The following is a 25,621-nucleotide window of genomic DNA, read 5'->3' as shown; positions in this document are numbered from 1 at the left end:
GGACATTCTGGGGGGTATTTGAGAGTGAATGAGAGGCACAACTGAGCAGGGTATGGGCATAGAGCCCCCCCCCCCAGTTCTGTAGCTGTTCAGTGGCCTCACGAGGCTTATCAGCAGCCAGGCCTCTAGATCCAGTCGTGGGATTACAGCAATCTGCCTAGTGCTGAGAGGTACTGATCTTGAACATGGTCCTGCAAAGGAATCAGTTGGGTCCAGTCGTGGGATTATAGCAATCTGCCTAGTGCTGAGAGGTACTGATCTTGAACACTGTCCTGCAATGGAATCAGTTGGAGAGGGGTGAAGCGGAAGACTTTGAATGCAAGCAACCTGCCCGGTAGGGATGGGGAGTAGTGGGGTGCTGAGCCTCTCAGGGACTCTTGATTTAGGGATCAGAATGGGAAATAATCAGGTCAAACTGGGCTCCAAGAAAAGTAAAGAAATAGATTCTCCCCAACAGTCCATTAGGACTTAAATAATGGAAGAGAATGGAAAAAAAAGCAGAAACAACAAGAAACTGAATGATCAAATATTGTTGTTTTATTTGGACTAAGGAACCTACCCTTATCCCTCAAACTGGGTCTGTCAGCTCTTTTTTTTTTAAAGAGATTTTTTTATTTGTTTGTTTGTTTTAGATTTATTTTTATTATTTTATGTGTATGAGCATTCTGCCTCCATGTACATCACAGGTATACCTGGAACCTGAGAAGGTAGTGTGTCTCCATGTGGGTGCTGGGAATCGAACCTGGGTCCTTTGCAAAAATAAGTGCTCTTATCTTAACCACTAGCCTAACTCTCCAGCCCTTGGGGCTGTCAGCTCTTAATTGAATACATCAATTGTAAGAGTCTGATCTCCCAAGAAGAAATGGACCATGCCCTTTGTTGGAGGAAAAGACCTGAGGTTCTTTATTCAATGAGAACCCAATGCAAAGAAAAAGGAATTATGACAGAGGTTCTAAACAGATCCCCTCAACACTAAGATCTCTGACCAGCTCTGACCAAACCTAAATAATCAGGCTGACGGGACTCGCACACCAACAGCTCCTCGGGTGGAAAGGCCAGCCCCTCTGCTTGGACTGATTGACCAGAAAGCAGAGGAACCGAGTCCTCTAACCAGGCCAGAAAGCTCCCCTGCCTTGCTCAGTCTACCTCTCCCTGCCCCAGCTGAGGAGAGAAACTGAACAATGGGAAAGGAAACTCTAAAATTTACCTTCTTTCCAATCCTCCAGGAGAAACCCTTGACTTTATTCCCTGACAGGGAGTTCCACCAGGAGAGGAAGGAACTGGGTTTGCTAATGCCTCTCTAACTAGCACTGAGGCCAGAACTCTAAAAAGTGAACCTAAGTTCTTATTAGAGGACCCTTTGGGGTGGCAGGCCAGTCGGGCCAGTTCTCAGGGCCCCTGCTACACCTGGGCCGTTAGTGACTGTTCTGAGCATTCTGTCCTCAGGGGAAGAAGAATGACTAGTTATTTGGGAATGAGAACATCTAACAGGTCAGAGGTTCTTACACAAGGGTCTCCAGTCAGGACCCTCGATGGGACAACATTAATGGGTCCCATCAAGAATACATGAGGGAACTGGAAAGGCCTAGGTATAGAAGGGATAAAGGGGTCAGCCCCTTGATCTCAAAATATAAATAAGGCTTTTAATATCCAACCAGGAAGAGATGAAGACCCAACCAAACTCTCAAGGTCGAAGGCCCCAAATCTTCCCACCAGGCCATCCCAGGAGGGTACCAATGCAAACAAGGGGACAGACGGGAAAATACTCTGAAGTAAAACTGGAGGGTCCCTGGAGTGGTTTGGATGAGCAGTGAGCTCTGTTAGTCTTAGATACTTGAACACGTCGTTCTAGGTTGGCAGTGCTGTTTGGGGAGGCGTAGAGTGGTGTAGCCTTGCTGGAGGGAGTGTGCCACTGGGGCCGGGCTTGAGAGTAAAATGGTTCACTCCTTCTAGCACGCTTTCTCTGCTTTGTGCTTGTGGGTCAAGATGTAAGCTCTTGGCACTGTGCTCCAGCCTGTGCCTGCCTGCCCCCTTCACCCCTGTGTCTGCCCCCTTCACCCCTGTGTCTGCCCCCTTCACCCCTGTGTCTGCCCCCTTCACCCCTGTGCCTGCCCCCTTCACCCCTGTGTCTGGCCCCTTCACCCCTGTGTCTGCCCCCTTCACCCCTGTGCCTGCCCCCTTCACCCCTGTGTCTGGCCCCTTCACCCCTGTGCCTACCCACTTCACCCCTGTGCCTGCCCACTTCACCCCTGTGCCTGCCCCCTTCACCATGCCACGATGAACTCTAAACCTCTGGAACCATGAACCAAACTAACTCTTCTATAACTTCCCTTGGCCCTGTAACTTTATTACAGAAACAGAAAAATAACTAATATTATCCCCTTGGCCAGATAATACTTAAAGTACATTTTGTGATCAGAAGCTGGCCAGCTATTTCAAACCAAAAAAAAAAAAAAATCACAAAAGATAGAAAATTGGAAATACAGAAGGTTAGAATGGTTGCTCGGGGAAGCCCAAGAGGTCCACGTAAGAGAGGATGAAGAAACACAAAAGCAGAGGACTAAATTTGTGCTCGCAACTGTAGGATAACACGTTCGGGGAAAGAACGAATCTCAATTCCACAGGCCCAAGATCTCTCCACCAGGCCACCCAGGAAAGGACAAGAGAAAACAAGCCCATAAACAGGGGGGTGACAGAGCTACAGGTGTGGAATGGCAGGCCATTTCAAAAGGGGGTTCCTTGAATGGAAAGAGGAAGAAGAGCTGTAAAGAGACTTTCTTTACTGCTTTCAAAGAGGAACAGGGACTCAGGGCCGATAAAAACTGGCAGCATTGAGCCCTGTATGTCCCCTTGTAACACCCCAATCTCACTGATTAAAAGACGGATGGATCCTATCTTAGTTACTTTTCTATTGCTGTAACAGAATACCATGATCAAAGAATGCATTTAACTGGGCTTAGGGTTTGGGGGTTAGAGTCCAGGACAGTGGAGGAGAAAAAAAGCTGAGAGCTCACATCTTGATCCACAGCCATTAGGCAAAGAAAGTGCATTGGGAATGGCATGAGTCTTTTGACAACTCAAAGTCCAGCAAAGCCGCACCTCTTAATCCTTCCCAAACAGTTCCACCAACTAGGAAACAATAAGCCTATGGGGCCCCTCTCATTCAAACCATCACAGATCCTATAGGTTGGTCCAAGACCTTGTAGGACAGTAAATCCAACTGTGCAGAGCAGACACCTGTGGCACTCAACCCTACATTCTCATCACAAGATTCTACATCACCATGGCAGGTTCAGTGTTGCAGACCTACAAGATACATTGGGGGCCTTGTCCCCCCAGCCAAGAACAGTGACGATCTTGTTGCCTTAGACGGGGAAGATCCTCAGATAGGTAGAAAGAACTATCATAGGTGGACAGGTCTCCCCCAGGGACTCACCGACTCCCTCAGTCTATTTGGACAAATTCTGTAACCTTTCTGGTTTGGTGTGATTACTAACCGAATGAGGCGATGTACCCTTTTGCAGAAGCAGAAGCTGTCCTGTGTGTTCTTTGTTCTGAATGGGTGGTGTCCTTGAGCTCCACATTGAAGCCTCTGTATTCATCTTTGCCTCTTTGGTGGTACTGGGGCTCAGAAAACAATATTCCAAAGTATGTAGCTTTGGGCTTGAAGCTGAGAGTACTTGAGGAGGAGACACTATCAAGAAGGCATCTTTATCTAACTAAAGAGATCTACAATCAGAGGATACACCTCCCCCATTCTTTTCATTGACTTTCATTAACCAAAGAAGAGTGAAATCATTTCACAGGGAAAGGGCATGGAATCAGACCTCTTAACTAAAACCTGGGGGAAGTTTGTTCCAGGCCATTCATTGTCTGTTCTCCTCATTCACTTATTCATTCATTCATTCATTCATTCATTCATTCATTCATTCATTCACTCATTCTCTCCCCTAAAAACCTGAAGACCCTGCTTCCTTTTCTCTCTCCAAGAGGATAAGTACACCTCACTCATATGCATATTCATCAGTCCTGTGTTTATGAATATGAATATATACATATATATTTTTGAGACAGGGTCTCATGTAGCCCAGGCTGGCCTCAAACTCTCTACATAGCCTAGGATGACCTTGAACTTCTGATTCTCCTGTTTCCATTTTTTTTTGAGTGCTGGAATTATGCCAGGTTTTATGTGGTGCCTGGGCTTGAACCTGGGGCCTCATACATCCTAGGCAAGCACTTTACCATCTGAGCCACTGTAGAGACCCCCAGAGGTTTCCTGGTGAGAACTTACTTAGGCTCCAGGAATCTGAGCTTGCTTTACCCAGCAGGGCTGCATAAGGGAATGATTTAACCACCGGTGTGGTTACCAGGTGTTTGGAAGGGTCTACACTTGGCTGTGCAGTGTGCTTTGATCTAACAAGGGGGAGGTCTTTTGCCCTGCCCCTTGGCATGTTATAAAAAGCCCTTTTGAATAAACAGAAAAGGCTGTTGGGTATTGACCCAGGTCCTCCCGAAGCAACCCTGTGTTTCTGTCTTTCTCCTCTTCGCTATCTTTCTTTCTAATATTTTCTCACCCCTCTCTCCTCATAAGAAGCCTTGAAAAGGTGGGAGCTGGCCTCTCAGAAGCCATGTCCCCAGCCACTCATATACTTTTTTGGTCGCTAATATGTCTGTTGGCAGTTTGTTTGAGTGGACCCAGTCACCTGATCTTCAGGGGAAAGACTGAACTTCCTCACAATGGGCAAAGACTCTGCAGCTCTATTTATTGAGCACCATGAGACCGAGGGGCCAGGGGTTTTGTCTGAGGAACTACTTTCTTCCTTTTAGATGTATTTATGTCCCTTTCTCAGGAGGCAAAACTCAAAAGTGGAAGAAATAGGTATTAACTTTCTTTTATGTAATTTATTCCTTAACATCAAGCTCTTCTAGTTTAAAGGTACCACAAGTTTGCTATAAAATGTTTCACATATGTTGAAGCAATCTCACATAAAATGGACACTACTTAGCAATTCCAATCCTGCAAAACAACCTCTTACTACAATATGGGGGCATTCTAGCTTTCAGGTTTAGATGAGCCAGGCTGTTGTAACGGAACAAGCTGCTAGGTGAGTTGGGGAAAGACCCCCACCTCTGGGACCTCTCCTAAGTCAGGCTATAGTTGCACTCCACCTGTACTTTCTCCATTCTCCAGATGGCCGAGGAGACTCTCCATGTGTGACTGCCCAGAAGTGGCCTGAATGAACTGACTGCCAGCACCTACTTAGATAACCTCTTGGTATCAAGACTTCCTCCGAGAGTCCAGTCGGAGATAGTAAGGCACTTGCCCACAAAGCAGAGCAGGGGGACGGACACACACACACACACACACACACACACACACACACACACACACTGCAGCCTTAGCGGAGCTGCTGTGCACTGCTTCCTCCCTGGGAAAATGGGGATGGCAACACTGGTGTCCCCAGGGTGGCCATTAGGAACAAAGGAGTCACATATGATCATGTGTGGTTCACAGTAAACAGTGAATGTTAGCTATTATTTCTATTACTTTCTCCAGTTAGGATGAGCTATTAAAACCCCGCTGTGGTCTAACACTGGAGAAGTGCTGACTCTCAAGGGTCGGTACTGCGGGCCAGGCCTCTCTTTGTGGCTGGTGAGACGTGGACTGTACTACTTCGGGGTGCAGCAGTGGCGCCGTCCACGTGCGTAAACGGTGCCCTATCGTGGTCAATGCCTAGCCCTCGGTATGGATAAAGGGAGAGGGCATGCAAAACAGAAACAGTCTGAGATTCTGGACCCAAGGGTCAAGATCATAGTACAACACATTTTTTGTTTGCTTTTTGGACAGGGTCTCGTGTAACTCGGGCTGGCCTCAAATTTGACTTGCTGCTGAGGATGATCCTGAACTTCTGACCCTCCCCGAGTGCTAGGATTACAGGTGTGGGCACCACACCCAGTTTATGTGGTGCTGTAGAATCTGGCACGCTAGGCAAGCACTCAACCAACCAAGTCCAATGCCCAGCCTTCAAAATGTGTCATAAGCTGCCAGTTTTCCACTCCCCCAGCTATTTTGGCATCCTATAGAATGCCCCTTTGTTGCCCTCTTTAATTTGCTACAGAAGTAGAATCCTGTCAGAATTATTTCTGGTGGCCTGAGGGTGGGAGGGTGAGATCAGACAAAAAGAATGAGTTTCATAACCAGCCTTTAAAACTGTCATTAACATGTCCCTATCAACTTGAAGAAAACAGAGGCAAAGTGGGCCTGTTGGATGACTTCCGTTTTGGAGACAACTTGAGAGATATAGTAATAACTCACCTCAGCGACTTCACGTGAATTTAGTCCTCCCTACACAGCACATGTGGAAAGGGGTCTGCCTCTGGCTATGACTTGGGTGAATGCATATGCAATCACACCCTACCCGCTTCTTCCAAAGGTGTTCTGTTGTGTGGACTGGATAAGCAGGCCATGGGAAATGGGACTTTTCATCTGCAGTACATGCTACTAGGCAGCCTTGGGTACATGGCCTCTGGCTAGCTCAGTTCCAAGACTGGCTGCCCAGCCCCTCCCCTCCAGCAGTCACAGTGGCTGAACAGTCCCACCTAGTCCCAGCATTAGCTAGGGGAGCCCCTCTGCCAGTGCCTTTGTGTTTCCAGTCACCACTTAGCCCTTCATTAGAATCCAAATGATGGCTTCCTAAAGTCAGAGATTTTGTCAACCATCATCTTTCCCGAGTGCTCGGTTCAGGGACAGACCTGTGGGATAAGATGAGCCATAGTTAATGGTCCCATTGCTAAACTGGTTAGGTATGACATCCACTTTCCATTTGGGTTTGCTTTGTTTTTCTGAACACATTTGCTGTGGCTTCTTCAGAGGCCATAGGTGGCATCCTCAGAGTCCTGAATGATGTGTGACCTAGAGCTGATACACTGTGAACATATCTAGGGAACATGGGCGTGAGATTGCACAGCATTCTAAAGAATGGACAGGGAAGACAGGCAGGCCAGGCATCGACACTGCCTTGGCTGTGGGGACAGCAATGGGACTGTCCTCTGGAATAGGCTTCTGACACCCTCACAGCTACAATGGCTCAGACACTCGGACCTTGTGAAGACTCAAGATTGACCTGGAGTTGTGATACAACAGTCTACATTCTGTATGATAAACTAATGCAACTCACAATGAAGACCAAGAACATTTGGTGAGAACAATGTGTGAGGCCTGGTGGGCAGTGATGCTCAATGGTTAGTCGGCAGTTCTGTACTCAGAGAGCTGAAGCTCACCTAGTCTGCCATTGCCTTGACATTCAGGATGGACTCTGACCGCTCTGAAACCCAGAGGAAAAGAGGACCGTGGAGGCAAGAGTTGGGAAGCACTCTCATCTACTGCCCGAGATGGTGGTCACTGATTTTCTTCTGAATTCTGTCCTGGTGGCCCTCTGAAGTAGCAATTTCTGATGTCTTGGAGAAACAAGCTCTAAGAATAGTCATTGAGATCCACTAGGGACAGTGCACAGGAGATCACCATGGCCAAGTACCTGACAGCCATGAATCACAGGGAAAGCATGCTTTGGGCTCTTGGTTCTCAGGGATCTTCATCTCTCCAGGGTTGGCCTCTAAGTCTAAGGTGGAAAAAGGAAGTTGATACTGAAGGCCCCAGGACAGTGGGTAGGGGGGCAGCCAGCACACTTCCTGGATCTGAAGTCCCTCCAGGTTGTGGGCTGAGCAGGACAACAGCCCTGTAGGGTAGAGGGTTCTGGTGAGTCACCCTGGGGTGCTATAGACCATCAGTCCGGTTCATGACCCAGGCAACCCTGGGGTCTGGGAAAGGCATTCCTGGTCCAGATAGTGGAGTAATGGCCTGAAGTATAGGCTGCTCCTTCTGCTCTTTCTCAGCTGCATGCTCTGTAATTTAGTCCCACCGTCAGGAGGCCCAAAGCCGTTTCAGGAATGGTGACTCATCCTCAAGCCCCTAGGTGTTCTTGGCTTTCCACTCCATAGATGTGCAAGGTCAGATGTAGCATGACTGGGCCATAGGATGCTTTACCTCAGCATGCTCTGCTTCCCTTCCAGCCCCGTGGCCTCCCTGTGGTATGATCTGCTGTCCTGCTCTTCCCAGGAAAGCCTCCTCCTGGAGCACACCTGTGCTTAGTAGAAAGGCCTGCATATCCAGAACTGTCTTCCTCAGGAGAAGGGGCCAGAAACTAGATCACCAAGCTCTCATTCCATGTGCACCACCAACTTGTGGACCTGGGCGGATTCCGAGGTTTTTGTTAAAAAACAAAGGCAAAATTTTTCCACATTGTGTAGTATGGCTTTATGCAAATGCAAAGGATTTTGGATTAAAAAACAAGAATAACAATACGGGGCTGCTGATGTAGTTCAGGAGGCAGGGTGCTAGCAAGCCTGCATGTAACTGGGCCTGGTAGGACATGTCTGTAATCCCAGCACTCAAGTGGAGGGGGAGGCAGGAGATCAGAAGTTCAAGGTCATCCTTGGCTAGACAGTGAGAGTCTGAAGCCAGCCTTGAGATATATGAGACGTAGGAGTAGGAAAAATATAACCTTCTATCAGAGATCACTGGACCTGACCAGTCCTAAACTGTATATAGTAATCATTAACTTCAACAGAGAGACTGACCTCAGATGACCCAAAAAGAGGCCATTTGAGAAATGAAAAACTCTGGTGCTGCGCTTGTATGTGCGGGTACAGCCCTGACCCAGAGTCAGTGCTGGAGCGAAGGGGAATGAGGCTTAAGAGCTTGAAGAGAGCCGGGCCGTGGCGGCGGCGGCGGCGGCGGCGGCGGCGGCGGCGGCGGCGGCGGCGGCGGCGGCGGCGGCGGCGGCGGCGGCGGCGGCGGCGGCGGCGCACGCCTTTAATCCCAGCACTCGGGGAGGCAGAGCCAGGCGGATCTCTGTGAGTTCAAGGCCAGCCTGGGCTACAGAGTGAGTGCCAGGACAGGCTCCAAAGCTACACAGAGAAACCTTGTCTCAAACAAACAAACAACAAACAAACAAAAAATGAAGAGAGGGGAGTGAGTGGCCAGGGGTCAGATGTGCTTGTAAGAGGTTGCAGCTGTGGTACAACAGGAGGCAAAAAGCCCCGGACCGACCGTGACAGTCCAGAGCTCCCCGCAGAGTGGGGAGAGTGTAAAGTAGCCAATCTGACTCGATGGTTGGTGGGGCCAGATTCTTCACAGGGACCCAGTCGGCGGAGTGTGTCAGATGACAAACAGGCCACTCACTACCTTAACACTTAAACAGCACCGTGTGGCATATGAGATTACGTGGAGCCAGAGCTCCATGGCATTCATTGACAGGGTACTTAATGCAACCACGGTCGGCCTTCTGGGGTCATGGTGGGATGAAGAGTAGGTCTGGCAGGACAGACAGGGACCCCAGTCCATCAGACAAGCTACCTATCCTCTGTGTCCTGGCTTGGAGGGTCTGAAGGGCCCCAAAGCTCTGCCTAAAGTGTAAAGAACTTACCGGGGTGACATGCCACTGCCCTTATCCCACACATTCCTCTGGGCTAAAGGGGCCGGGGAAAAGAAAGAAACGTGTTCACCCTTTGACCCAAAGGTCGTTAAGTCACCCCTCATGATGTCTCCAGCCTGCCTCTTACTTTTTGATAGGCGTATTTGACTCCTTCCCAGGAGACGTCCTTTGCAATACCAGCTTCCCAAGCAGACCCCAACTCCTAGGTTCTCTCTGTGGAAGAATATACCCATGCAACTGGAAAGAATATTCTAGAATTTTACTGCAACCTTTCACCACCCTCCCCAACCTTCCCACCACGTTTTCAACACTGGCAGAACGCCGGCGTCTTCCAAGGGAGGTTTTAAAAGTTTTATGCCCAAGGTACAGTTTGGGCAACAAGATTTTGAAACCAACTCTCTTCTGCTGATTCTGCTGATGAACTCACTGCCTCGGAGCAGCCATGAAGTGGAGCTAGTCCGTCCGTCTCCAGGTGGCAGGAGCGGGTGCTGGGGGTAAACACTGTAGTATCTGGAGAGAACAGGCAATCACTGAAGGGCAGGGCTCTCCACAGCGCCAACATCTGATCTGCCTTGTTTCGGAGATGCAACTAGTCATGCCTGGACTCGAGTCGCTAAACATATGGAAGCAATTGTGCTGACTAGGCGGCTTCAGCTCCTCACAATGAAATGTGAACACACAGTGTTTATTTAACCAAGGGTTTTCCGTCCTTTCTCCTCTGGCGGCCTGCCAACTGCCCCAGAAAGGCTTCGAAGCAATTCTTTCTGGCCACAGGCATGCAGCCTGGTTCTCTCTCACCAAGGGAGGTCTGGAGTTGATTCCCTCCAAAGCCCAGAGGTGAGTTCCCAAAACCTGGGACCTGGGAGAGACTCTCAGCCCCCAAGTCCCTGTGCTATGCTCCAGACCACAGAAACCCGAATTCCTCTTTAAAACAAAACAAAACAAAAAAACTTTTTAAGGAAAATAAGCATTTCCTTATAAAATGTGACAATTCTGGAAGACTAAAACCTTTGCAAGAACAATTTGTTAAAGCCCTTTCTAAGTGACAGAGTCATCCACTTAATAAACACAGTTGATGAACTTTTGCCTACTTTCTGTAGTAAGCATAATTAAGAACCCTGGCCATTCTGTGTAAAACAAACATTTAAAGCAACAACAAACACCATGAAAGAGCCAAAGCAGTCAAAATGAGAGGAACCAGAAAGCTGTCTGGTGGCCGCCGAGGAGGGGGAGGGTCACTGGACGGTGTGGCGCTACAGTTGAGGATGGCTGATCTTGGTTGTCAACCGGACTACATCTGGAATCAACTAAACCCCAAGCAGCTGGGCAAACCTGTGAAGGATGTTCTTTGCTGGCTCACTCGAGGGGAGAAGACCCGCTCCACATCTGGGCCACACCTTCTGGAGGTGGCCTATATAAAGGGATGAGGAAGAAGAAAGCCTTTGCTCTTTGCCTGCTGGCCCTCGCTGCATGCAGCTGTGCAAGTAAACACCCACAACATAAAACATTTTAAACCAAAGTAAAAATAATAGTTTTTCAAACATTGTCCCTTTTACACGGTGGGGCCCTTACGACCGAGTCTGCACGGCCAGGAAGGCAGGATGGGTAGGGGCTTCTTATGGCCTCACGCCCTCCCCTGCTCTTTTGGTGTCCATCTACAGGCCCTAGCTAGAGAGCCCCTCATTTCAGCTGGTTGACCAGAAGGAGGGGTCCTGTATGTGAGAATCAAGGGCAACGGGAAAGGAACTCAGTGAATGGGGCCTCAGCCATAGTGACAAACCAGCTCCCACCTACCCTGAAGAGGGCAGACCTGTCTGGGGCAGACTTGGGAAGCAACAGTTCTGTCCAGATGTTCCATCACAGCAACCTGCTGAGCAGATGTGCAGAACTGGCACTGCGTGAGGGTGGACTGCTTTTAACGCACAGTTCAGCATTTCAATTTTTATGTGTCTGTGTTCACTGGGAAACATAAAAACGTCGGAGGCAGTCTTAACTTGTGTGGTGGTTTTGTCATGAATATTTGCCCAAACTTATCAAGTTCCACCCTAAAAAATGGATTTGGGGACTGAAGAAATGGCTCAGTGGTTAGAGGACTGGCTGTTGTTGCAGGGGATCCAAGTGTGGGTTCCCAGCCTCCACGCGGCAGCTCACAACCGTCTGTAATGTGACACCCTCTGCAGGCCTCTTCGAGCACCAAGCATTCCTGTGGCGCATAGACACACTCAGAGGCAAATATCCATACACATGAGATGATAAAAAAATTTAATCTGCGTGTTTTATTACAGCACATTAAACCTCTCTCAAGTAAAGATTAAAAAAGTTGTTCGTGTCCACATTGGTTATAATAGAACACATTTAGGAAAACCTAAACACCTATTAAGAAATAACTGGGGCCGGGCGGTGGTGGCGCACGCCTTTAATCCCAGCACTCGGGAGGCAGAGGCAGGCGGATCTCTGTGAGTTCGAGGCCAGCCTGGGCTACCAAGTGAGCTCCAGGAAAGGCGCAAAGCTACACGGAGAAACCCTGTCTCGAAAAACCAAAAAAAAAAAAAAAAAAAAAAAGAAAAAAAAGAAAAGAAAGAACTGGGTTGGAGGTAAAGAAATGGCTCAGCAGTTAATGCATCCTGCTCTTGCAGAGGACCCAAATTTGGTTCCCAGCACCCACACCTGGGGGCTTAATAGTCACCTGTGACTCCAGGGAGAGCTGATGCCTCTGGTTCCCACAGGCACCTGTACTCACATGCACATACTCATATCCAGATACATACATGTAACTGTAATGAATCTTTAAAAGAAAGAAATTATTGTTTGGCATTAATATATCAATAAATGTATGGCACATTCACATAGGCACCTGTGAAGACATGAACCATGCTGAGATGGGGCTCAGTTGGTAGAGTGCCAGCCCAGTATGCAGGAGGCCCTGGGTTCCAGCCCCAACCAGCACTGCATCAGCCAGACATGGTAGCACACCCTTGTGATCCCAGCACAGAGGAATGAGGATCAGAAGTTCAAGGTTATATTCAGCTATATAACAAGTCCCAGGCCAACGTGAACTGCATAAGAACCCACCTAAAAACACGAAACATAAAACCAGGCATGCATTTCAATCCATCTGCCACTAATGAACTTGACATGGAGTGAGACTAAGGGGGTTGAAACAAGTGAATTAACGACCTGTATTGCTAACATATGACCTCTTACACTGGATAGTAAGGACATGGGTAAATCTTACTTCCTGTGTCCCACTTAGATAAGTGTTGGAGCCCACTAGGTTTCCTAGTGGCTGTACCCAGCAGGACTGCATAAGAGGTTGACTGGACCATGGGTCTGGGTACCAGGTGCCTGGAACTAGCAAGGGGAAGGTCTTTTATTCCAACCCTTCACATTGCTATAAAAGACCTTTGGAGTAAAGTTCTGGGCCCATTTGATTAAGGATCCAGGTCCACCCAAGACTATCCTGTGTTTTCTCTCTGTTCCTCTCCTCTCTATTTCTAACAAAGTCTCTTATCCCTCATTTCTCAAGAGTTCCTGGGCTAAATAAGTGTGGGGGCTGGTCCACCACAGGTAAGTCTTTAGTATAAAGACTAAAGAATAGATTAGAAAAGAAAAGAAAACAAACAATAACAAAAAAAATAAAAAACCCGCGATGGTAAAAGAAAAAGTTCAGCGTATTTATTGGTCGGCCCACCTAATTACAATCACAGCACCCCTGTGTGACCTGGCTGAGAGATGAAGCTCTGCCCTTGTGACTCTTCCCGCAGGTCCTAAAGCCATGACAATAACTGGCCTGAAGACCACCCCACAGTTCTCGTTCCGGCCTAAGCCCTGCACCTCTCCTTGGATAAGCACAACTATCTCAGTCCAAATTCATGGTCAGGTTCTGAAACACTTCCTGCTGGGAGGTAGGAAAAGGCTCCCCAGCCTTCCCCAGGGTCAGACTTCAGACGCACTGGCTCTGTGGAGTGCAATTAGAGAGGGGACTTAGAATGGCCAGACAGGGTCACAGAGTCCATAGGTCCTGGGCTGACCTGGGCAGCTGGGTTTTGAAAAGACGTTTTAGATGGGTTTAAAGCTCACTTTCCTAACTGGCTGTGGTAGCACATGCCTTTAATCCCAGCACTCCGGGAGGCAGGGGCAGTCGGATCTCTGAGTTCAAGGCCAGCCTGGTCTACAGAGTGAGATCCAGGACAACCAGGGCTGTTACACAGAGAAATCCTGTCCCGAAAAACAAAATGGAACAACAACAGCCCACCTCACCTCACCTCCTGCTGATAGCCTCTGCCTCAGTGGCTTTACCCTTATCCTTCAGCCAAAATACTTAGATGGCTTATATTTTACTGTATATAGCACATCTGTGTTTTTTTTCCAAATATAAAATTACACCGTAACACTAAATGAAGAGACTTTTAAAATAGATGTCAGTCTCCCTCAGACCCTGAGGATTCTACTGCCCTCTCTAGAGGGCATGCCCCATCCTATCCTTCCAGGAAGATCTAGGGTTCTTCTTGCCGTCCATAACCCAAGCGCTCATGGTTAATTCAGGGAAGTCTAGTATTCTCAGAAAGATGACTTTGCATTTCTAGACTATTCTATTTCTCTAGATAGAGCTGGGGGGGGGGCGGATTTCACTGGAGGGCACAGGTAGACAGATAGGCAGCCAGGATGGCAGCTGCCAACACTCGAGTCAACTGAGTGATTCGTGTTTTAAACCAAACTTCGCCCTCTGTCCCAATTTCATCCATTGCATAATGGAAACTGACCGCTGCTCACATCCAGAATCCCAGCCAGGGTTCAGAAAACTGTGTCCAGTTTCAAGAAAGAGTCCCATCTCCTTTCCCCTCCGGGCAGAAATGTGTTCTATCCAGACTCACCTCTCTGCTCTGTCCACTGACAAACGGGCATTGCACTATAACCTAGGTGTCCCTGCAAGACAGAATCTAACCCGAGACTCGAACTCGCATGTTGGTCTCCCAAACTGGTTTTTGTTGTTGTTTTTAACTAAATCTAAATCCAATGAGTTTCCTTTTAATTTTGCTCTAAAACTTTCAAAGAACATTGATTTCATCTACCATTTCCAAGTCACATGGAGAATTGTCAAAGTGCTTACAAGCTGGTTTCATTTCCTGTGTGCCAAAGGCCAAGGGCCATTCACAGCAAAACTGGAACACCAGCCACCAGATACAAGTAGCAATGGGGAATCCATGAATATTTATCACCTCCCAGAGAGCTCCTTGGGCAGTGTGGGGACAGAAAGCAACTTCGGCTAATCTGAGTCCTGTTCTAATACTCTCCACAAAGACAGCCTGTTCTTACTTGTGAAACCCTCATCAAAGCCATAACGAGGCCAGACTGCTGTTGGTAGCTTTGACTAGAAGCCCTGAAGGCTTAAGATAGGAAAACAACACTTTCTCCAAAACAAACAAGGCTTTCCTTTGTGTGTCTAATGAGGAGAGAGTGTAGCTAAGGCAGATCCTACCATGTCTAGAGTCCCTGGATGCTGAGGTAATTAGAGCCTGCAAGAGCAAGCAGCTTCAGGGTATCCAATCCATGGCCAGTTGGCTGAATGTGGCTCAGGTTAGCTGTGAGTGAAGCCCAACACAAAACTGCAAACTTACTTCAGACATTATGAGGGTGTGTGTGTGTGTGTGTGTGTGTGTGTGAGAGAGAGAGAGAGAGAGAGAGAGAGAGAGAGAGAGAGAGAGAGAGAGAGATGTTTGATAACTCAATTGCATGTTTTCTGAGTGTGAGTGAACCTCGTAGGTGTTGGATGTGTCCGCCAGAAAAGGGATCTCTATCAGAGTGTTTGCCTAACTACACACCTGAGCCCTGTGAGCTGTGCGCTGTCCCTCCAGAGGGGAACTGAATGGGATACCAACTCGGTATTGATCACATCACGCTGGGCTAGACAGCATCTCTAAAGAGACCAACTGAGATATCTGTAAGGCTCTGAGTACAAAGCGAAACACAGACACATCAAATGGATTGCCAGAACAATCCATCACTGAGCTAACAAAATTAAATGGGCTTTCTCCAAAGCAAAGCAACGGAGCATCTTGGTTTTAGATATAAAACTTTTTGCACAATGACCTTGGCCTACACAAAAGCCAGAATCTCTGTTTTTGCTCTTTTCTTACCTCTTTCCCATCTATCCCTCTGACACCTCAAGACTTCCAGAAGATCCATTTGACCTTTGAGTCAAATGATGACAGATGAATAGGCAAGAAGGAAAAAAAAAAAACACACTTTGGAGGTAACTGTAGATTTCTCGATGAGTCTGTTCAAGGCACAATCATCTTTCCTTCGTCACTAAAACACTGGATCTTGAGGAGGTGACTGGGACAAGGCTGCCTGGGACTTCAAGTACACACACATCCACGGGGTCTCACCAACAGACAGAGGTCAGGGGAAGGTGAGCAACAGGCTTCCATCTGCCCAAAATGCAGATGGAGTGGAGTGTGGGGTCTCAACAAAAAACTAGGGTTCTTGCTGTGTTAAAGAACTTGCCACCTATCACAAGCCAAAGTATCAAAGTATAGACCAAAAAAACCAAGCAAACAACAGCAAAACCAAGAGCTGGTGACTGAGAACACCCTTGGTTGACAAGTGTCTCATTGTTCCCTAAAAGGAGCCCACAGATAGGAATGGAATGTTCCACCCTACCAGGCTGCATCTTCAGCATTTCAGAAGCCGGCATGTGAGCAAGCACAATGAAGGGGTAACCACAGGGTAACCACTTACCTAAGGACGGGGCTTGATGGGTACTCAGAGTGAGACCGGAAGAGAGGTTGGGTCTCTCTCCTGGGTAGCAGAGGTCCCCGATAGTACCTGCCACGGAGTGGGAAGCAGGAAGGCAGACACACAGGACCTACCTTCCTCCCCACCTCCCACAGTGCAAGCTACACACAGACCCTCATATTTGCACAGAATTAACAATGCTCCTTTTCTTGTGGAGGCCACCAAAGGAAAGGAAAGACCTGGATTCGGTCACTTAAAAAGCCGGAACCAAAACAAAACATAACAAAACACCAAAACAAACCCACACCCACTTTGGCATAGAGCTACATAGGAGAAGTGGAGCCAGGATTGGACCTCATTTTTATGCTTTCCTGTGAGGCACATGACAGGAAGCTGTTCCTGTGCCAAGTCAAGTCTGTACTCCACAAGGAAGACAGGAGGGGGGTTGGCAGTGCCAGTCTATCCTGAGGAAGCCTACTCCTGGTTGGGTTTTGCTGGCAGAGCTAATGGGAGGCAAAACCGTGAAGAGCTGTAGCAAAGGACTTAGGCACCCAGAGTGACTACCCAGAGGTCACCCAGCCACTGCAAGCGGGTGGCCCCAAATCTGCCTTCATACCATTTTTTTTTTTTTTGAAGATGGGGTCTAATATAGTCCAGGCTGGCCTCAAACTTGATATGTAGCTAAGGATGAACTTCTGACTCTCCTGCCTACGCCTCAGACTGCTGGGATTGTAGGTATATGCCAGCACACTCTGTGTGTGTGTGTGTGTGTGTGTGTGTGTGCAATTTTTAACTTATTATTTCAGAATTTTATACATGTATATAATGCATTCTGATATCTACTACTCTGCTTCCCTCCTTAACTCTTAACTTCCCTCCCAACTTCATACCCTCTTTTTAATTTATTTTTTAAAACTTGCTGAGTCTAATTAGTGCTGCAGGTATCACATGGGTGTAGGACTATCCACTAGAGCATGGGTAACCAAGAGCCACACTCCTAAAGAAAATTGACTCCCTCTCCCCAAGCGGCTGTGACCTGCCAACAGCTCTTCAGGCAGGAGTGAGGCTCGGGAAGCCACTCTCCACACCCGGTTTATGCGATGCTTGGAATTGCACCCAGGGCATTGTTCATGCTACATGAGCGCTCTAACAACTGAGCTACCTCTGAGCCTTCTTTCCTCAATGAAGTTCAAGTTTTTATTTAGGAAGTAATTCAGTAAGGGAAAACAAACAAACAAACAACTTTCCACTCAGCACTTTTTATCTAGGAAAAACAATTAACCTACCCCAAATTTGAATGTAGAATAAGTATAGGGAACCATTGGTCATTATACTGCTATTGGTTCGGGATTTATAGTGTGCTGTTATCTCGTTTCACCTTTTCCAGCACGTCCTAGTTTGCTTTTCTGTTGCTGTGATAAAAGGCTGACCAAGGGGCTCGAGAGATGGCTCAGTGGTTAAGAGCACTGGCTGCTCTTCCAGAGGTCCTGAGTTCAATTCCCAGCAACCACATGGTGGCTCACAACCATCTGTAATGAGATTTGGTGCCCTCTTCTGGCTTGCAGGGACACATGCAGGCAGAATACTGTATACATAATAAATAAACCTTTTTTAAAAAAAAAAAAATGCTGACCAAGGGGCTGGAGAGATGGCTCAGTGGTTAAGAGCACTGGCTGTTCTATGACATAGTGACCCACTGTACCAAAAATACTCTGGAGGTTCTGAGACTTAACCACCTCCCCAAGGTCTATAGAGTTCAGCCCTGAGTTTCCTCCAGGTAGATGTAGTCCAACCCAGCGTCATGGGTTTTGAGTTATGATGAAACTATGGATCTTTATTCAAAGTCAAGGTACTCAGAGCAACACACTCCGGGTCAAGGAGCTGCTAAAATTGTGGCTTTAATTTTTTTTTAAAAAAATAAGCTTTTGGGGCTGGAGAGATGGCTCAGCGGTTAGGGTATGCTCGGCCCTTGCAGAGGCCTACAGCTGCATTGCCAGACTCAGGTGGCTTCCAACTTCCTGAAACTCCAATTGCAGGGTATCAGACACGCTCTTCTGGCCTCCGTGGGCACGAGGCATGCATTGGTGCATCTTAGGCACATGCAGACAAAACACTCACAGACATGAAATAAAAATAAACCAATCTTTTTTTTTTAAAGTTATTCAGTGCTAGGAAGGTGATATAGAGGTGACCAGGTCAGCAGCAACAAGGGGGAGAGGACGGACTGCAAGTGAGTCCAACAGGGGGGCGAGGCTCTGCGAGGCGTTACGAGGAAGAGGCAACCATTGAGGGGTGTTTCGTTTGGGGACAGTACACCTGGATGTTATGAAACAGCTCATTCTGGCTGTTGTGTGGGAAGTGGCTGGAGTACATGGGTGTTCAATGTCCCAACTCATCTGCCCTGCCTGGCGATCTATTGTGGCTCTCACTAGCCCTCCTACCAGAATTATCTAGAGACTCTTTCAAAAAGTGAGCCTTAAAAACATAATTTTGAGCTAGAGAGACAGCTCAGTGGTTAAGAGAACTGGCTGCTCTTCCAGAGGACCCAGGTTCAATTCCCAGCACCCACATGATGTCTCACAACCACCTGTAACTCCTATTCTAGGGGATCCAATGCTCTCTTCTGCTCCCCTTGGAAGCCAGGCATGCACAAGATGCACAGACACACATTTAAGCAAAACACTCATACAGTTCAAATGAAAATTTTAAAAAATAAAGCATGATTTTGTTAATTTAAAATTAATTATGTCTTGCTCACCACCTTAAAAAACTTTACAAAATTCATTCATTCATTTATTAAACACTACTTATTTCCAAAAAGCAAATGGAGGTTGTTTTAAAAATTGGCTATAAAGCGCCCGGTGGCGGTGGCACACACATTTAATCCCAGCACTCGGGAGGCAGAGGCAGGCGGATCTCTGTGAGTTCAAGGCCAGCCTGGGCTACCAACTGAGTTCCAGGAAAGGCGCAAAGCTACATAGAGAAACCCTGTCTCAAAAAAAAAAAAAAAGAAAAGAAAAGAAAAGAAAAAGAAAGAAACAAAGAAATAAAGAAAAAAAATTGGCTATAAAGCAACAGAACCACAGAACCACTTAGAGTTCTCTTTGGGAAACTGCTTAAAATTTGTTGGAATATCTGTTTTCAGGATCAGTTTAAGAATTCAGCCATTTTAAAAGTCCAGTCTGCTCTCAGGGTTCACACTTCTCAGTTCCAGACTAAGGCATCAGACGGGCTTCACTTTTACACACTTTCACACTTCTCCATCCTCTTTCCCTCGAAAGGTAGGAAGCGCCCTATGCTGTACCTGCCACTCCCCCCCGCCCCCCCCCCCGCCCCCCCAATCTGGGACTGAGCAGAGAGGAAGGATCGGAGTATCTGGAAGGCTCCTTCTCAGCAGCTCCAATTCTGAGGAGGAAAACTGAGAAACTTCCCTTCTTCCTTGCTGTGCATTTTAAGACTCTGGTTATCTAACTAAACTTATCAGTTACAAAACTTCATCACCCTTTATCAAAATGGAGAAAATAAAGCATAGATTTTTAAAACATTAAACAAAAACGTTTGTTCCTATTACTCTCCCTGTGCTCACCACATTCACAGCCTCCAGAACCGCGCAAGGCGGGCCAGCACAAGGAGCAAAAATCCACACGACTTGCAGCAGATTATAAGAAGAGACCTGGCAGAAAGGCTGAGGAATTTTTAAGGATTTGGTGATGGAAAACAGAGCCGCCTCAGTTCTTTGCTTGTTTTTGGCTCTTGGTGTTTGTTTCAGATTGTCATGTTGCCTCAAACTACAAATGGCTTATGTAATTTAGTATGCAAGAGAATTGTTCAAGGAATGTTCATTTGAGCAAATGGACTTAGGTTTGTAGCTAGACTTGTAAACTGAACTTTCCGGGTATTCTTAAAAGACAAACGTTAGGCAACCAGATTAACGATCAAAAGAGACAAAACCACATTCTGAATGGAAACTGAACCTTTTAGGGCAGGGGCAATACCTGAAATGTGCTGATTTAGCAGTACTACATCCAGCCCTCTCACTTCTCTTTCTTTCGGTAAAGCCTGCTTTTTATTTATTTTTTTCCAGCCACTTCACAAAGTGCCTCAGTATCATCTGTTGGAGAAACCTGCCGTACTTGTTTGTGCTTATCAATCCATTGTGTCATATTGAAGCGCGTGTGAGAACACTCAAGCGGGTCCGAGATGAACGCAGAAGCCACCCTAACACACCAGATTCTGCTCCACAGTAATAGCGGTAAAAAGGAGTGTGTCGTCCCCCTCTGCTTTTTTCCAGGCCTCTACACTCACAGGGTGTTCCTGAAAAGGAGGGCCAACACAACGCTCACCAGAGCCCAGGGGAGAAGCCAAAACAGTCTTTCCCTGGCGGGACACCCAGCCTCGGTCCAACGCTACTCGCGAACCGCGACACCCAACTCTCGCAGCCGCTCACTGGTTCGCGACGCGGGATTGCCTTAGAAGCCCTGGTCTGTGACCTGCAGAAATCCCGCCAAAGCGCGGCCAGGTCACTAGACAGTGTTGAGGGGAAAGTTCTTGGCGCATGCCATACAAGACCTAAGGGCTGCATTCCACATAGGCTCTAACTTAGGTGCTCCCAAAGCGCTCTGCTGGGCTTACTGTCCTCCTCTGTGGTGACGAGGAGCCCTTGGTGCCCACCGGTGCCGGTTCCACTGGGACGTGCACCCCACGATCCGGCTGCGGATCCCCCAGAACCCCCGACGGCTAGCTGGAGTTAGCAGCAAGACCGTCGAGACTTCGCTGATGGCACTCACCTCTCCAGGGCGCGGGTAGCAGCAGCAGCAGCAACCCCAGCAGCAGTGAGGCCAGAACCATCGCGGAGCCACGGATCTGGAAGTTCTCTCCGGACAGATGCATGAACTCGCCGGTGGCCGCCCGAGCGCGCTGGCGCAGCGCCGCAGTCCCTGCTGCCCCGGCGGCAGGCGCCGAAGTGGCAGCGCCGAGCGGAGGATCGCAGGCGTCGTAGGTTAGAAGAGGGAGGCGGGCCCGGGGCTCAGGCCCGGGCGGGGCCGGCAGGTTGGTGTGGGCAGGGGGCGGGAAGGAGGCCGGGCAAAGAGAAGAGAAGGAGGGAACTGGAGGAGGGGGCGGACCCAGGGCCGAGCCCTAGGGAGGATGGAGGGGCGGGGCAGACATGAATGGAGCTAGGGTCAGTGCCAACAGGTTACCCCGGCCTGAGGGTGTGGGAAAGGGAGCTAGTGGAGAGCAAAGGAGGGCCACAATCTAGAAGGACGGAGAGACCGAGAGGAAGTGGAGGGTGCTAAGAAAGAGCATGATCGGGAGGAGAGAGGGTCCCCGCCACCCCCAACCCGCAACCTCGGAGTCTCACTTTGTAAGAGTAGGTAGGAGAGCTTGGAAACAGGAGAGGGAGAGTTCAGTGGCGTGCATAGGATGCATCCCCCAGAACTTTGAGGGGTAGTGGGTCCAGCTGCCTTGGGATGGCAGCGACCCTGCAGTCCAGGCATTACTGAGAGGCCCCAGCAGCAGCGCTCCAGAGGCTGTGGCCACAGTGGCAGCACACACCCTGCTGAGCCGGATCGGCCTCTAGGCTACTGAATCCGAGGAGCAAGAGCGGACCCTGGCGTCAGGAGCTTGCAGCCTACACCAGAGAGGCTCGCTGGGGAGAACTAAGCCATATCCTGTGAGAAGTCTAAGAGAGAGAAGCTGGGGCATGAGTGGGATTAAAGCGCGCATAGCAGGGGTGGAAACGGACAACGTTGCAGCGGGAAAGGGTGGAAGGTCCCAGACTGCAGCAGCCGGCTGTGAATTCTGTTGTGAATCACAAAGAAACGGAAGGGACTTTTTCTAGCGACCACAGTGAGTGATAGATACCTTGCAGTTTGTACGATGCTTTCTTAAAGAAAATGGAATGACTTGTTTTCTTTTGCGATGGGGCTGCTTTAGAGCCTAAACTACCCTAATGAATTTAGAGTACTTATTACTGAAACTACGGGCAGGCACACATGCACTGTGATACAATCAGCTCCTGGTATCTCTAGCCCTGCAGGAAAACACCAAACCAGAAAGACAGGATTAAACAGACCCTTGATTGGTGATTGATGTAAAAGAGCCCAGTTTACTGCCATCCCTGGGTAGATAGTCCTGGGATGTGTAAGAAAGCAAACCAAGCAAGCCAGGAGACAGCGTTCCTCCATGGTCTCTGCTTCAGTTTTTGCCTCTAGGTTCCTGCACTGAATCCCGGCCCTGACTTCCCTTCATGATGGACTACAACTGTAAGCTGAAATAAACTCTTTTCTTCCCAGGTTGCTTTTGGTCACAATGTTTATCGCAGCAGTGGAAACTGACCTAGGACAGACTGGGTCTGGCTGTGTTACCCAGGCTGGATTTGAACTCCTGGCTCCAGCAAACACTCTAGCCTTCTGAGTAGCTGGAACTACATGAGTATGCCGCTACGCCTTGCTTAAATTTCACCTTATTTTCTTTTAAAGACAAGGTCTCACTATGTAGCCCTAGTTGGCATGGGACTCACTATATAAACTTCAGAGAGTTCCAACTGCTCTGTCTTCCAGGTGCCAGAATTAAAGGTGTGTGCCTCTGTGTTCAGCACAAATCTGACTTTCTTTTTTTCTGTTTATTTATTTTGTTTTATGTGTGTGGGTGTTTTGACTGCATGTTGTGTATGCCTGGTACCCGTGGAGGTTAGACGAGGATATTGGATCTCCTGGAATGTAGTAACAGATAGTTGTGAGCCACCAAATGTTCCCCTGCAAGAGCAACAAATGCTTTAAACCACTGAGCCAACTTCCCAGCTCCAAATCTGACTTTGTTAATGAGACCTGCCTTGAACGGTAAGTTTTACAGGCTCCCATAAATGTAGTGGAAATGAAGCATTGGCCAGTTCATTAGGCTCATGGATTTGGACAGCAGAAATGGATTATCTTTTCTGGGTGGTCTCTGTCTTCAACCTTCCAGTGGCTAGCACCTAGAATGACCTCGGAGACGCAGAACCTGGGAGTCTGTGGCCTGGCTTTGCACATCAGCATTACTGGAACACAGCCGTTCGTGTAGATACCGACTGCGTGATTTTGTGCTGAAGCAGCAGAGTTGAGTAGCTGTAACAGAGAGTATATGCTTCACAAAGCCATATAATCCAGCTCTTTACAATGTCTGCCAAGTCCTGGTCTAAGGTTAGTTCACGTCATAGCTGCTGCCTGCACTGGCATGCTTTGCAGACCAGGGCTTTGGACCCAAGGATCTAGACAAGCTTAGAGAAAGTCTGGTATGGGAGCTCAGAGCTCCAGGAATGAGCAACCCGGTGAGCAGGGTAGAGGCTGCATGGCCCTGAGTGACCCAGCCACAGAGGCTAAGTGGCCTTCGTGGAGAACAGCCACAGACCCAAAAGTCTTCACGACAGATGTGTCAAAGAGCTTTGCAGCTATGTTTAAAAACCTCCATAGGGCTGGAGAGATGGCTCAGTGGTTAAGAGCACTGACTGCTCTTCCAGAGGACCTGAGTTCAATTCCCAGCAACCACATGGTGGCTCACAACCGCTTGTAATGAGATCTGGCGCCCTCTTCTGGCCTGCAGGAACACATGCAGGCAGAATAGTGTAAACATAATAGATTTAAAAAAATAAAAAATAAAAACCTCTGTAAGCATGCAAGACAAGCTCTAAAAGGCAAGATGTCTAAAAGACAAGATGTCCATCCTATAGTATTAATTTCATACTTACCAAATATGCAACTTGTTACCAAAATATGTGAAGAGAAATGTGAGACAAAATAGAATCAGACTCCATATTCTTATACCTATTTCTGTGTTTGTAGAAGGCCCAGTGGGCAACATTTAAGGAATTTCAGCAGGGCAACAATGACCTGGAACCCACGTTTCAACGACTCTATGTAGCTTAGAGCCTTAGATCTGTTAATTAACTAGCCAAAGGAGAGAATATTCAGGGCTTGTAGCATTGTTTATCCAGGACCAGAGAAAATAATTTCTACTGATTGTAGAAGGCGATAACCAATATAAATGTGGTCATGATCTGTGTATTAAGTATGTTAACACATCAGTGACATGGCTGAAGACTTTCTTTTCTTTGTTTTAAGATTTATTTATTTATTATGCATTCTGTGTTCAGCCTGCAGGCCAGAAGAGGGCACCAGATCTCATTTTAGATTGTTGTGAGCCATCATGTGGTTGCTGGGAATTGAACTCAGGACCTCTGGAAAAACAACCAGTGCTCCTAATCTCTGAGCTATCTCTCCAGCCCCACTGAAGACTTTCAGTCAAAGGCCCCAATGGGATTATGCCAGACCATTCATGAGAGTTAGTTAAGGCATCCTTCAGTGAATGACAGCCCTCCCCTTTTTGAGACAGGGTCTCCTGCATCAAATTTGCTGTATAGTTAAGGATGACCTTGAACTTCAGATCCTTCTGCCTCACTTCTCTAGTGCTAGGATTACAGATGTATGCCACGATACCTGGCTTTGTGTGCTGAGGATCAAACCCAGGGCTTTTTGAACTTATTGGGCAAGCACTCTGAGCTACATCCCTGGCCCGATGACCTTATTCTTAACCCGAATCCTGCTCTTTATCCTAACCACTGCCTTACGATCTTGTCAGCATGGTTCTGAGTGGTGACCTATAACCTGCTTCTGCTTCTGTTCCACCATGAGTTCCCTCCCCCAATGCTGCACCCTCCTCAGCTAGTCTCCGCATCCACTGTGACAAGCTGACTGTCTGCACCGATGGAGATCTAGACATCAGATTGGCCCCAGGATACTCTGCGCATCACCGTGTGACATGAAATGACCTTAATCTGCTTTCAGTGCTAGAGAGCCATTTGTTCATTTACATAAATGGACCAATACCTGCTTCATTTCAGGTATAAACAGATGCTGAGGAAGTGTTGCTGAGACAATGCATGGCTCCTTCAGCAGGGAGGCTTTATCTCATGGAACCTAGTGCCAGTTAGGGCCTGGACCACTCTGGCTATCACCCATCCAGAACCCATACTATAGCACTTCAGTAACTTCCAGGTTTTTCTTTGATAAATCATACCACCTACACTCACATTCCTGCTGTCCTTGAGTCTGGGAGGTGGGGTTCTCCTTGCTACCTTCAGATCATCCAAAGATCATCCCTCTTCTCCAAAGTTTCTGACCATAAATTTTATGTCAAGAGAGTATTCCAAGGGGGATAGAAAAGGGTAACAGAAGGTGAATATGATAAAAAAATATATTATGTGCATATGTAATGGGTTCATAATAAACCCTTTATTGCATATAATTAATGTATGCTAATAACACATTAGAAAATGAATTAATTAACAAGACTATACCAGCCCTGATTGCTACATTTATCTATAGACCTCTGGGTCTCCCCTTCATTCCTAGAAA

General features: G+C 47.8%; 1 protein-coding gene across 1 annotated transcript in view; it reads right to left on the bottom strand.

Moving 5' to 3' along the window:
• Mertk (MER proto-oncogene, tyrosine kinase) overlaps positions 1-21,366 on the bottom strand; it is a 109,342-nt gene extending 87,976 nt beyond the window's left edge. The window contains exon 1 of the mRNA XM_042276206.2: positions 21,020-21,366. Coding sequence (XP_042132140.2) covers positions 21,020-21,122 — 103 coding nt within the window. The 5' untranslated portion in view covers positions 21,123-21,366. The remainder of the gene's footprint in view (positions 1-21,019) is intronic.
• Between the last annotated feature and the right edge of the window lie 4,255 nt (positions 21,367-25,621).

Source organism: Peromyscus maniculatus, chromosome 4, assembly GCF_049852395.1.
Source record: "Peromyscus maniculatus bairdii isolate BWxNUB_F1_BW_parent chromosome 4, HU_Pman_BW_mat_3.1, whole genome shotgun sequence".
Taxonomy (NCBI): Eukaryota; Metazoa; Chordata; class Mammalia; order Rodentia; family Cricetidae; genus Peromyscus; species Peromyscus maniculatus.
This window is presented reverse-complemented; position numbering and strand designations above follow the sequence as displayed.